This window comes from Lolium perenne, chromosome 5, assembly GCF_019359855.2.
Source record: "Lolium perenne isolate Kyuss_39 chromosome 5, Kyuss_2.0, whole genome shotgun sequence".
In the NCBI taxonomy this organism is placed as follows: domain Eukaryota; kingdom Viridiplantae; phylum Streptophyta; class Magnoliopsida; order Poales; family Poaceae; genus Lolium; species Lolium perenne.
The window spans coordinates 186226857-186238121 of record NC_067248.2 but is presented as its reverse complement, the minus strand read 5'-3'; the positions used below and the strand labels follow the sequence as shown (position 1 = coordinate 186238121).

General features: G+C 46.4%; 1 protein-coding gene across 2 annotated transcripts; it reads left to right on the top strand.

Annotated features, from left to right (window-relative positions):
* Positions 1-2127: 2127 nt before the first annotated feature.
* Positions 2128-8033, top strand: LOC127301223 (uncharacterized). 2 transcript variants are annotated; one of them, XM_051331440.1, is made up of 7 exons: positions 2128-2679; positions 3786-4036; positions 4225-4377; positions 5846-6596; positions 6689-6978; positions 7322-7576; positions 7672-8033. In XM_051331440.1, exons 1-6 carry the CDS (start codon positions 2241-2243, stop codon positions 7556-7558), a joined length of 2121 nt encoding a protein of 706 aa, XP_051187400.1. In that variant the 5' UTR covers positions 2128-2240; the 3' UTR covers positions 7559-7576; positions 7672-8033. The 2 variants fall into 2 exon arrangements, with proteins under 2 accessions (XP_051187400.1, XP_051187401.1); XM_051331441.1 differs by having other exon boundaries at positions 2129-2679; positions 3789-4036.
* The last annotated feature ends 3232 nt before the right edge of the window (positions 8034-11265 follow it).

Here is an 11265-nt window from a genome sequence, read left to right as displayed (position 1 = left end):
ATGTTATACAACGCTTCTCTTGGATCTCTGGGAGGTGGTCTGGACGCTAGGATGAAAGCTTGTGTCGCCATGTACCCTGCTTCCGGTGTTTTTGGGATAATATTCCCCCTCGTGTCGATTGACATGAAGGACATGTCGAGGTTTTGGATTAAAGTCTCTCTTTCAGCCTCCGGTATATTTTGCAGCCGAGATCTTGCTCTCCTCCGAGCTTCTCTGTGACTATCTCCCGAAGTTCCTGACTGTCGACTTAGCTCCGCTCTTCGCCTGCTTGACGCGGAAGCTGCTTCCCTTCTTCTATTCAGAGCAGCTGTCTCTTTTTCCAACTCTCTTCCAGCTCGAACAAGCCTATATTGGTAAGCCTGCAATTCTTCGACCGTAGCAGTTGTCTCCATTGGTTTAGAACCATCCAAAGCTTTCGCAGCTCTATCCCATGCTGCTTGTGGAAGTTGGACTCTGACACGTGGTGTGGGCCCGATATATTTAGTGCCCAAACCTCTCCTTAGATCTGAGGGATCGGCGTAGGGATTTCCCAAATCGTCGAAAGCCTCCGATGTTTCCTCTTGATCGCGACTTGCTTCTCCAATGGCATAAACTTGATGATATTTTGGAGTTTTCACTTTGCTTGGTTTGGTGACACCATCATAGAGATTGGTGAAGACCTTTCCAATAGAGATGGATTTGTCGATGAAGTCGAAGCTGTCGGTGTCGCTCAAATCATCGCTTATATAGGAGTTCGCAGATGACTCGAAGGACATGTCGCTGAAGATCTTGGCGAGTTTTTCGCTTGCCTTGCTGCCGATAAAGTGTGGCGACGAAATTTCCTCGTCGCTTGAATCGATGGATGATGCTGAGCGTGAGAAGTCAGGATCAGCCGCCAATAATCCCGACGAGATCGGAACTTCGAGACGATACGCTCCTTTTTTCTCGACGCGGAAGTGGAACTTTCCAAACGTCATCTCCATGGGCTCCTCCAGATACGCATATGCATCCAAACGGGAGGGTGGGTGAGGTACAAAATCAACTAGACCAGTTTCGATCTGTTTACCTCTATCCATGATGTTGCTTGCCACCGATGAAGTCGACGATCTTGAACGTGCCATCGAGATCAGCTCATTGTCGCCTCTAGATCCCACAGACGGCGCCAATTGACAAGGTATTAACTTGACAAGGTATTAACTTGTCAATGCCTACGTATTGTAGACTAGGGTTTAGTTAGATGTAGAGGGCAAGTAGATCTCGAAGGTTTCAGCCGGAAAGTACTCGACGATGCAAAAACTAGGGTTTGTGAGACAATGATTCGATGCTTTCTTTGTCCCTCGACTCCCCCTTATATAGGAGGCGGAGCCGAGGGATTCGTGATACACAAGTTTACAGAGTCCGGGAAGGTTTCCAACTCATCCCGCAAGATTACAAACATCATCCCCTAATACAACTCTAGCTTTCCTTAATAACAACTTGGGCTTCCGATTCTTCTTATTCTTCGAGTCGTGGGCCTTCAGTAAACCCCGGGTACTATCTTCGGCAGGCCCATTGGGGATGCCTATGTCACTGGCTGCGCGCGCTGTATCTGAATCGAACGCCGTGCAAACAACTTTAACAATGCCAAATTTTAGAGCCCTGTTGGGATGCTCTAAGAGCATGTCTAACTAAAAGGGCTAAACCCGTATAATAACCGCCAAAATAAGGGGTTGGGCGCTACCCGGCCGTCTAGCAGACCCCGTAAAACAGGCCCCCGCATCGTTTTTTTTATTTTTTTTACAGTTTTGGCTACGGGGCGGCTCTTTGCCCCTTACTTGTACGGGGTGGGAGGCTGAATATAGGGTCAACCCCTCATCCCATTTTACTAGGGCGCGCGGACATTTCAGAATTCTTAACCGTTTTTCCCGCGCCGCCGCCATAGCAACCCGCTGAAAACAGAATATTCCGTAGGATTCTGTTTTACGGGGTGGGGATATGGGGTCTGCTAGCTCGAATGAGTTTTTACCTAGCGAAAAGTGAATACAGCTACTCGCGTTTTAAGGGGCAGAAAAATAAGGAATCTATTAGACATGCTCTAATAATGGCTAGTCTATGTAAAAAAGGCTACCACAGCAGCCTAGCTGCAAGCCTGCAACGCCTGCAGCATAGCATAGCATGTGCACTACAGACTACAGTGTGTTCTCCGCCAATCGCTGGACGGCCAGACGTAGCAAGCGCGTCGCTTTCTTTTGGCCGCTCTCCTCCTGCACTGGGGTTTTGCCATGTCGCGCCCACTCGCCGCCGGCCAGCCCAGCCCCACCGGCGCCGCCCAACCCAACGTCATCGCCGCCGCCCCCGTGCGCTACGCGCAACCGAGCGCTGACGCCACAGCGCCCAGGCTTTACCCCATCCCGATTCCCTTCGCTGCCCCCTTCCCAATCCTCGGCGCTCCGCCGCCGGCGCCGTACCCAGCGGCAGCCTTCTACCCCATGGCGCCGCCCTCAGCATTCCCGCCCTTCATGCGACCCGGCACCTTCCCCGGACCTCCCGTGGACCCGCATCCTCCTCCTCCACCACCACCACCGCCGCCGGGTGTGCTTGGTCCGTACCCGGGCACCTTCCCCCGACCTCGCGCGGACCTGCATCCTCCTCCACCACCGCCGCCGCCGCCGCCGCCAGGTGTGCCTGGTCCGTACCCAGGCACCCCCTCCCTCCCGACAGGTAAGCCAATCACTGCAATGCGAATCGTCAGTACATCAGCTTTTTCTCAAAATTGAACATTGCCTGCTATTTTTGCGACGGGGATTTACGCCGTCCTTCGGAATTGTGGTGGATCAGAGCGATTTACCGTTCCCCCGCAGAAAAAAGGAGAGCAATTTACCCTTGACTGACTGCTTCTCTTAACAGTAATAATGGCTGTGCCGTGAATGATACACTGCCCTGCAAGAAAGTCGAGCTGGCCTCATGTGTTGTTTCGGGAGATCTCATGATCTTGCACTGCCTTTGGTGTGTGTTCCACGACCTTGATGTGTTTGGTAAATGCTTGTCGGCTGTTTTGCTTGTTACATTATTAAAATTCAGTGCACACCTTTTGAGTTCATGCAGCGGTCTAAACCGACTGCACGTGCCTTATTTTGCTTCTGGAACTGGTGTAAATGATTTTTTCTATGTGTACATCATCCCGCCATGGATAGTTGCAAACTTCAAATCAGCATTTCTGAAATGTGTGCTAGCTATGCCACTTCCTTTTCTATGTTCAAGTCACCACACCAATTCTAATAACTAAAAAGGTATCGATAGAAACACATTTCGTTAAGTATTCATACTCCGTAGTCACTGCATCGATTATGGTACTCCGTATGATGATCTGTGCGAATTTTGCAAATGATTGCTAAAAACCTACTGTTTTTTGGTTGGGTTGAAATTTGGATATCTACATAGATCTGCTTCTATGTGTGCAGAAATCTGCAAACTTCAAAGTTTTCATATGCTTATTTCACCGAGATGCCGTGCTAATTATTTTTATTGATAGCAAGATATTTGCATGAGTTTTTGGTCCGGTTAATGTATTACAATCTCTCGATGCATTGTTCTGCTCAAAGGGATGCTGGGAGTAAATGACCATCTTTGCCTTACTCATCTGCTTGATCTGAGCAGTATAATGATTTTTCTCAGGTTATTCTTCTCTGTATTTGTAGATACAGTAAGTTTTTTTTTGTTTAGTCGCTAAGTTGAACTATCTGCAAGGATAGATTATGCATCATGTGCTTGGATTACTGAAGACTTACTAATATGGCAGAAGGAAATTTGTGTTTTTTTTTCTGCAGCAGGTCCTAGGTATACCACGCAGTACCCTGTATGTCCAGGGCCTACTGGCTTCTCTCCAAGACCCATATATCCTCCTCCTGGCGTTTTCTCACATCAAAGACCAGCGTTGGTTCGCGCGATTGCTGACCCTGTGACCATGACCAGGCCACCTGTTCCACCTGTTGCTCCAGTCGAGACACCACAATTTAAAATATACGTTGGCAAAATTGCGGCAACAGTGGACAATGATTTTGTTCTTTCTCTTCTTCAGGTATTGTTACTTTTGCTTCTAAGTTGTTGTTCAAACTGATCTCTTCTTAGACCAATTGTGTTCTGGCAAAGCATATGAAGGGATATTTATTATGGATACAAGTTGGTTCGTTGGGGCTTATAAAAGGAAAGCTTGTGTGGCATGAGATCACATGATAGTAATGCGTATGTGCCTCTTTTCTGCCACAGGTCTGTGGAGTGGTAAAAAGTTGGGAGCCAGTCATAAATCCCATAGATGGAACTCGCACTGGATTTGGCTTTTGTGAGTTTGAATCTGCCGAAGGCAGTCTTCGTGCAATGCGGTTGCTCAACAAACTGAGTGTTGATGGTCAAGAACTGGTGGTATGTCCTGGCTGCACGTCTTTTGAACTTGCATATTTTGTAGTAAACTAGGATATATCTCTTTTATGTCCTGGAAAGGAGGTAATTCTAGTTAGAGATGTTAGTTTCAGAATTGGGTAGATATGATTTGTTAGAACATGAGTACATGACATATCTCACTTTGTAGGATACTAGGATTATTTAATTTTGAAAAGTATCGTGGTAAAAATAGTAGACATGAAATAACTGAATTGGGGATGATAGGCCTGCAGCCTTGGCGGCATGAGGGATTTAGCAAGAGTGGTGTAGAAATGGCTTGGCGCCTCTCTATAGGCAGAAGGGCTGACAGGTTATGCCCATGAGGCAGTGAGTGGAGATAAGATTCTGTCATGTGGGACCTTGGGGTATTTTCGTTATTTTAGGTGTCTTGTAGGGTGCACCTTTCTAGAGGCACAAGAAGGGCTGGCCGGTGGGCCCATGTGGCAGTGAGTGGAGAGGATTCGCCATGTGGTTCCTAGGCTCCTAGGCTCCTAGCGGCACTTCTGTTATTTTACGTGGCCTCTTGGGCTTGCGCCTTTCTAGAGACATAAGAAAGGATGACAAGGCTCATCGACAGTGAGTGGAGAGAAGCTTTTGCCATGTGGGACCTAGGGGTAGTTTGGTTATTTCACGCCACACTAAGTGCTAAACAGATGGAGAGCTTAAGGAATTGGCAACATTCAGGTCATTCACGTAAAATTGAGGACATAAGCTGAATTTGTTTTTGAAAGTAGCGCTGTTGCTCTAAAGTTCTCTTTAAATATTTTAAAGTGAACGATGGATGATCTCTTGCATTCTCCCCTTAAAATTTGGGTGCCATATATGTATTGTTGTGCATGTTACAGAAGTAAGATTGGATTGTTGACAGAACTGATAATGATCTCCATTACCAACTCCCTCGATTCCATAATTCTTGTCGTAGTGAATTATGGAACGGAGGGAGTAGTAGTTTTTTTCTTATAAAAGTTATAGCGCAAATCCTGTATAACACTTGTACTTCCTGATAATCTTTTAGAAAGCATTTTGGTAATTCTGAGTGATTAATTCAGCGAGTTATCTATACAAGAAGTTAACCTTGCTGAGTTATCCATTTAGCAGCTTGAACTGGAAACTTGGAACACTCAACTGTAAATTGCTTGAATTTAATACTATTACGGTATTACCCTTTCAAAAGCAACTCGATGACCTTGTATGAAGGTAATAGCATCGGAGAACTTGCATTTCAAGAACCGAGTTTTTCTTTTTCAAATTTGTGTTGTTTGCATGAGCGTTTTTTCATTCTTTGCCAAGCGTTCATGTGTGACGTTTTTCCCCTCGGGTTAAATGCTTACATTTGCTTTGCTTCCAAGTTTGCACCAGCAATTTCTTTTTGTTCTTTGTCAAGCTTTCCTTTGTAATGTTTTTGTCAATCTAGTGAAATGCTTATTTGTTTTATTTTTGTTGAAACTAGCTTAATGTCAATCAAGCTACCAGAGATTACTTTCAGAAATATGGTGAGAGTACTCCAGAAGAGAAGGCCAAAGAAGCAGAAACTGAAACAAGGGATGGAGTTGTATCTTTAGCTGACAATGGAAATGCCTTGTCAAGAGCTACTCCAGAAGTGAAGGCCAAAGAAGCAGAAACTGAAAAAAAGGATGGAGTTGTATCTTCAGCTGACAATCAAAATGACTTGTCAAGAGCTACTCCAGAAGTGAAGGCCAAAGAAGCAGAAACTGAAACAAGGGATGGAGTTGTATCTTCAGCTGACAATGGAAATGACTTGTCAAGAGCTATTCTGGATGTAACGAGAAGGGGAGCGGTTGTTATGCAAAGGATACGCAGTTTGATTGAAGGGGAAACAAAAAGATGCCAGGCTGATAAGGATGTTATGGAAAGGATACACAGTTTGATTGAAGAGAGAATGAAGAGTAAACTTCCGGGGTCACCAACTCTGGCAGTTCAGGTGCCTGCATGTATTGTTGATGAGAATGGAGATGATGATACAGGGAGTGGTGCACTGGAGGAGAGGAAAATCAGGAGACAATGTGAACAAGAGGAACATTTAGGGGAAAGGAAAGCTGTGGGTTCGGAAGGTCAGAAAGATAGAGAAATGACTGCAGCTGGAATGTCCTCTCCGCAAATTGGTGAGGCACCCTCCATGCATGTCCCTATGAATCATGAATCTACAGTTGAACACGAGAGGGAATGTCAGCACAGGGAAAGTGAGTGTGTGTTTTTGCCTTTTATCATACAATACAATATCTTCTCCATATTTTAGTTATGTTGAAATTTCTTTTATTGCTTCATTGGACAGGAGACGGGCTACATAATCGCAATGGTGAAGAACAGGGCAGGCAAAGAAAAGCTGTTGGTTCGGAAGGTCGGAAAGATAGAGAAGTGACTGCATCTGGAAAATCCTCTCTGCAACTTGATGTGTTACAATCGATGCACAACAGTGCTGGAGAGAAAGTGGGGTTTGAATTGCAAGGTACATCCAACTCAGGGGAGAAGCCAACTTTGGATGCAAAACAGTTGCTTGCTACTGTCCCTAAGACGAAGAAAGAACTATTTTCCCATCATGTCAATTGGGCAATTTATGATGAGGTGAAACAGACTTATCCACCTTTTCCATTTCATTTCAGTACTTGAAAAAATATGTTTTATGTATGTAGACGCAAAATGAGAAGCTTTGCTCAGTTTGCAGTTGCTGAAGTGTGGTTGCGATGTGCTTATTTGATAATCTGCTGCTGAAAAGTAGCCACAAAATTAGGCAAAAGCAGGTCAAACAAACACTAAAAAGCACGGGAGACAAACGGGATTATGATAATCCACTCCACCGTGATGCCAAAATGAGAACATATTAATTTGTGGCCTTGCAGACCATGTTTTGAAATATTAACTCCATCACTTTCGTCATACATCAAATACGTTCTTTTTTTCTATGCAGTATGGATTACATAAGAGAATGAGGCCTTGGATTTCAAAGAAGGCCACTGCAGTTTTTGATGAGGAGTTGTCAGAGTTTGTGGACTATGTCGTCGCATGCATCAAAGAACATGTGAATGCACCCAGAATGCTGGAGCTCCTTGAATCTCTTCTGGATGATGATGCAGAAAAGTTTGTTGCCTTAACGTGGAGGAAGCTGATATTCGAAATTAAGAAAGTTGAAGAAGGATTAGCGTGAAGACCAAGGCCATGTCAGGTTTGTTGTTGTCTTCTGAACTTCATAGATTTGACCTGCTGCTCAAATACATAATTGAATTACTGACATTCTTTACATGCTGCTGCCTTTCGCAGTGCCTTTTTTGTTGCTCGAGGTGGTGGATAATTTCAGAGAAGTGGGTGCTGCCCAACAATTTGTGCTGATCACCCTTGTATATATGTCAGCGTCAGTTTTGTCGCTAATGCCCTACTTCCTTTTGATAACCTCTAGCAGTTCTTGATTATCTAGATGCTAGCAGTATGAGGTACTTTATTTTTTTAGGGCTTTGTTAAGCACATGCTGTCTGTGTGACCTCTTGCTGCTTGAGGTGGTGGACAGTTTCAAAGGAGTAGATGCTGACCAACTGTTTTGGACCTATGAGCTGTAGTTGACGGCCTTGTCCAATGGAGCAGCCAATTTGGGCGCTGTGTGCATTCGTTTCCTTTGCTATCTATCATGATACTAGTGCAAGGAGTCTTCACATTTATCCAAGTTAAAATTCCGTTGATGTTTTGATGCTAGTACTATATTGAATCGTTCCCTGATCAATGCATGGAGACTTGCAATGCAATGTTGGCATTAGCAGAAAGCATGTTGGAAAGATCAGTGTTTTCTTGAATCTAGACTTGTTATCTTTCGGCGCTATCTTTCATGTGTGACTGAGTTCCTTGGGGGCTTTTTAAAATCATATGATCCTGCTCATGTTATATCGGAGTTTTGGGTCCGGGTTTGGTTGGACAACCGCATGATAGCGACGCCGGTCCGGTGCATATTATGCCTAGTGTATGTCACGCTTGGAATGCTCATTTCTGGGACGATTTTAGGTTACTTTGCTTATTACGTATGCTTGACTTTTCCTGATGGTCACTTCAGGAACACTTGCCCTGCACTGGGAAGAGAGGCGATGGAATCCATCTCTTCGGTTCTCCCAGAAGTTGTATGGATGTACGCCACTTCAGGAACACCTTTTCTTTTTTAAGAAAAGGGAGTTCATCCCCGGTTTCATTTCATAGCACGAAACCACCAGTTCTTACAGCAACCAGCCAACCAGAGTACTAAGAGCATCTCCAGCCGTCTCCCCGGGAAGGCCCCCAGGACGCATTTTTTTATCCGGATGGACGAAAACTGCCCAGTCGCGCCCCTGGTTCCTCGTTTTCCTCTGGATTAGGCCTTTCATCCATCCGGCGATCCCAGGCCACCCCCCCCCCCCCCCCCCCCGGGTGCGATCGGGGACTCCGGACGAGAGAAAAGCGCGGGAACCGTCTGGTGGCCCCGACCTGTCGGCGACAAAGGACTGGGTTTCTACGGCAATACCCTCGTCTTCCCGATATACGTTTTGGGGGAAATTTGTAGTTCTACGGGAATACCCTCGTCGAACGAAAGATTTGAACAAACTCAAGTGGTGAAACATAGACGAATTATATATAAAACTTCGAATAAACATAAAAAATACATATAAAAACTTTAAAACAAACTTAAACTACTTCTTCTTCCTAGATGGCCCCGCCTCATCGTCGTGGCGGCGACGCTTCCGGCTCGTCACCTCCTCATCGGAGGAATTTGAGTCCTCCTCGTCGTCGAAGGTGGTCGCCGGCTGCGCCTTCGCCTTCGCCCGGGCCGCCACGTCCTCAGCCTCTTCCCCCTCCTCCTCCTCCTCCTCCTCCTCCTTCTCCTGCTCCTCCTCCTCCTCGGCCTCTTCCTCGGCCTGCTCCTCGGCCTCTTCGTCCTCCTCCTCGTCATCATCCCATTCGTCCTCGCTGGCCAGCGGCGGGGAATCGTCGCTGCTGGACGATGCAGCTCGATCCCACCAATGGCGCCATCCAGGTGGCTTCCCCTCGCTGTCGGTGTCCGATGGCCAAGAGAGATTGCTCATGGTTGACAGAGGATGGTGAGGAGAGAATAGATGAATGGCGTCGACCGTCGGAAATCGTATATGCAGGTCTATCGACGAAGAGAGCGCGGTTGCTATTCCGCGAGTTCGTGCTCCATTACGGTGGTTCTCGCGTCGAGGCCGCTTCAACCGTTCCCGACGAGGCGTTTAGGCTCCCCAGACCACTTCGCGTACCATTACGGCGGTTCAATGCATCGAGGGCATTTCGACGGTTTCCCTTCCCGGTGACTGCACCGTCGATATGCACGCGGTGGGTGAGCGTCAGCAGGCGACCATGGGCTCGCCGCTGGGAAAATGGACCTCCCCGGGCCAAACTTTCATCTAATCCGACGCTAAATAGCGCCGGATTTCGGCCTAGAGAGCTGGGATGCTCTAAAAGAGAACCAAAGAGAAAGTTTTCAGACTTCTGAGCAACAGGCACGAGGAAACATTCCCTCACCAACCTAACTACAGCAGTTTACATCAGTTCCTGCGCTAGCAAAGAGAGGCAATCCACATCAAACGCCTTCTCATTCACCTTTAGCTTTTTTGTGGGCTTCCTCCTAAGGTTTTGTTTGGCGCTAGAGTTTTCATGAGAATTAGCGGAGATAATACTCTAGAATATTAAGTGAAACCGCTACCTTCACCCAATCCCCGTAAAAGTGTATCCCCAATTTACTAGGTAGAGGTAGAGTATTGAAGATTAAGAAAAATACACTAAGATCTTAGAAAAGTGAAGATAAGCGAAGATTAAGCTTGCTCAATACTTTAGTACCAAACATGTTTAAGGATTTGAAGTTTGGTAGAAATTATTTTCACTAATCCCAAAATAACTATAGTACCAAACAAGCACTAAAGGTGAATTTTAATTGCAGAAGGGCTCTCACTTGTTAGGGACCATGGAATATATGGGCGTGTTTGGTAGCTTGGGGTCCTCTTTTTTGCATGGAGTGGTACGAAAAATGGGCTGTTTAGTTTCCTGGATTCTCCCATGATGTTGCATGAACCGGTATTAAAGCACCTTCGGGCAAGCTCCGGGAGGAACCAAATCGGTCGTTGCTGTGGATCCTAGACCGTTGTCTTGAGACGGTTGCAGGCTTGGGGAAAGGAGAGGGAAACATCGCGTCCCTTCGGGAACACGCGCCATTACTCGCCTCACCGCCCCTCTCCTTCCTCTCATTCGCCTCTTCCACTCTCACCCCCTCCCCCCTCAAACTGTCACATCACGAGGGCGGCTGCTTGACCGCAGACAAATCCGCCACACCGCCGCAAGGACGAGGAGTGGGACCGGAGGAGGAGACGACGGCAACAACGACCACAAACTTGATCGCTGCACCGCGCGTGAGAGCTGCATCTCAAGTTCGGGCGTGACCCGAGCTTGTCGTCGACCTGCAAAATGGCAGTAAGCACCTTCTACCTCTTATCTTCGTCGTCTACACACACAATGACATGCAGATTAGATTTGCTAGAGTTTCCATTAGGATTGGGTTTGGTTGAGCGATTGCTTGATGTTAGTGTCGATTTGCTTAGATCTATTAGTATACTTTGCAATCGCGGTAGATCCATTCTAGATCAGATTCAGATTGCTTAAACTGTCTGATTTAACTGTACATGCCAAAGATTAAGCCGAGTAGCCCTAGTTTGTTTAGAACCGAGCGCAAGACCAGCTGGATGAGTTAAAGAATGAGGTTGCTTTGCTAAAGAATGTGCAGAGAACTCAAAAGCACAAGTTATGAGGTCGAAGAAACAGGAATGGGAGGCGGAAAGAGAGGCGTTGCCGACAGAAAACATGGTGTTAGAGATAAAAAGAGAAAGTTAG

What these genes read in the sequence shown, in the direction of transcription:
- LOC127301223 (XM_051331440.1), top strand. Translation starts at nt 2,241, where the DNA reads ATGTCGCGCCCACTCGCCGCCGGCCAGCCCAGCCCCACCGGCGCCGCC. An exon ending in CACCCCCTCCCTCCCGACAG is followed by an intron (nt 2,680 to 3,785) that starts GTAAGCCAATCA and finishes TTTTTTCTGCAG; the next exon opens with CAGGTCCTAGGTATACCACG. An exon ending in ATTGGGCAATTTATGATGAG is followed by an intron (nt 6,979 to 7,321) that starts GTGAAACAGACT and finishes TTTTCTATGCAG; the next exon opens with TATGGATTACATAAGAGAAT.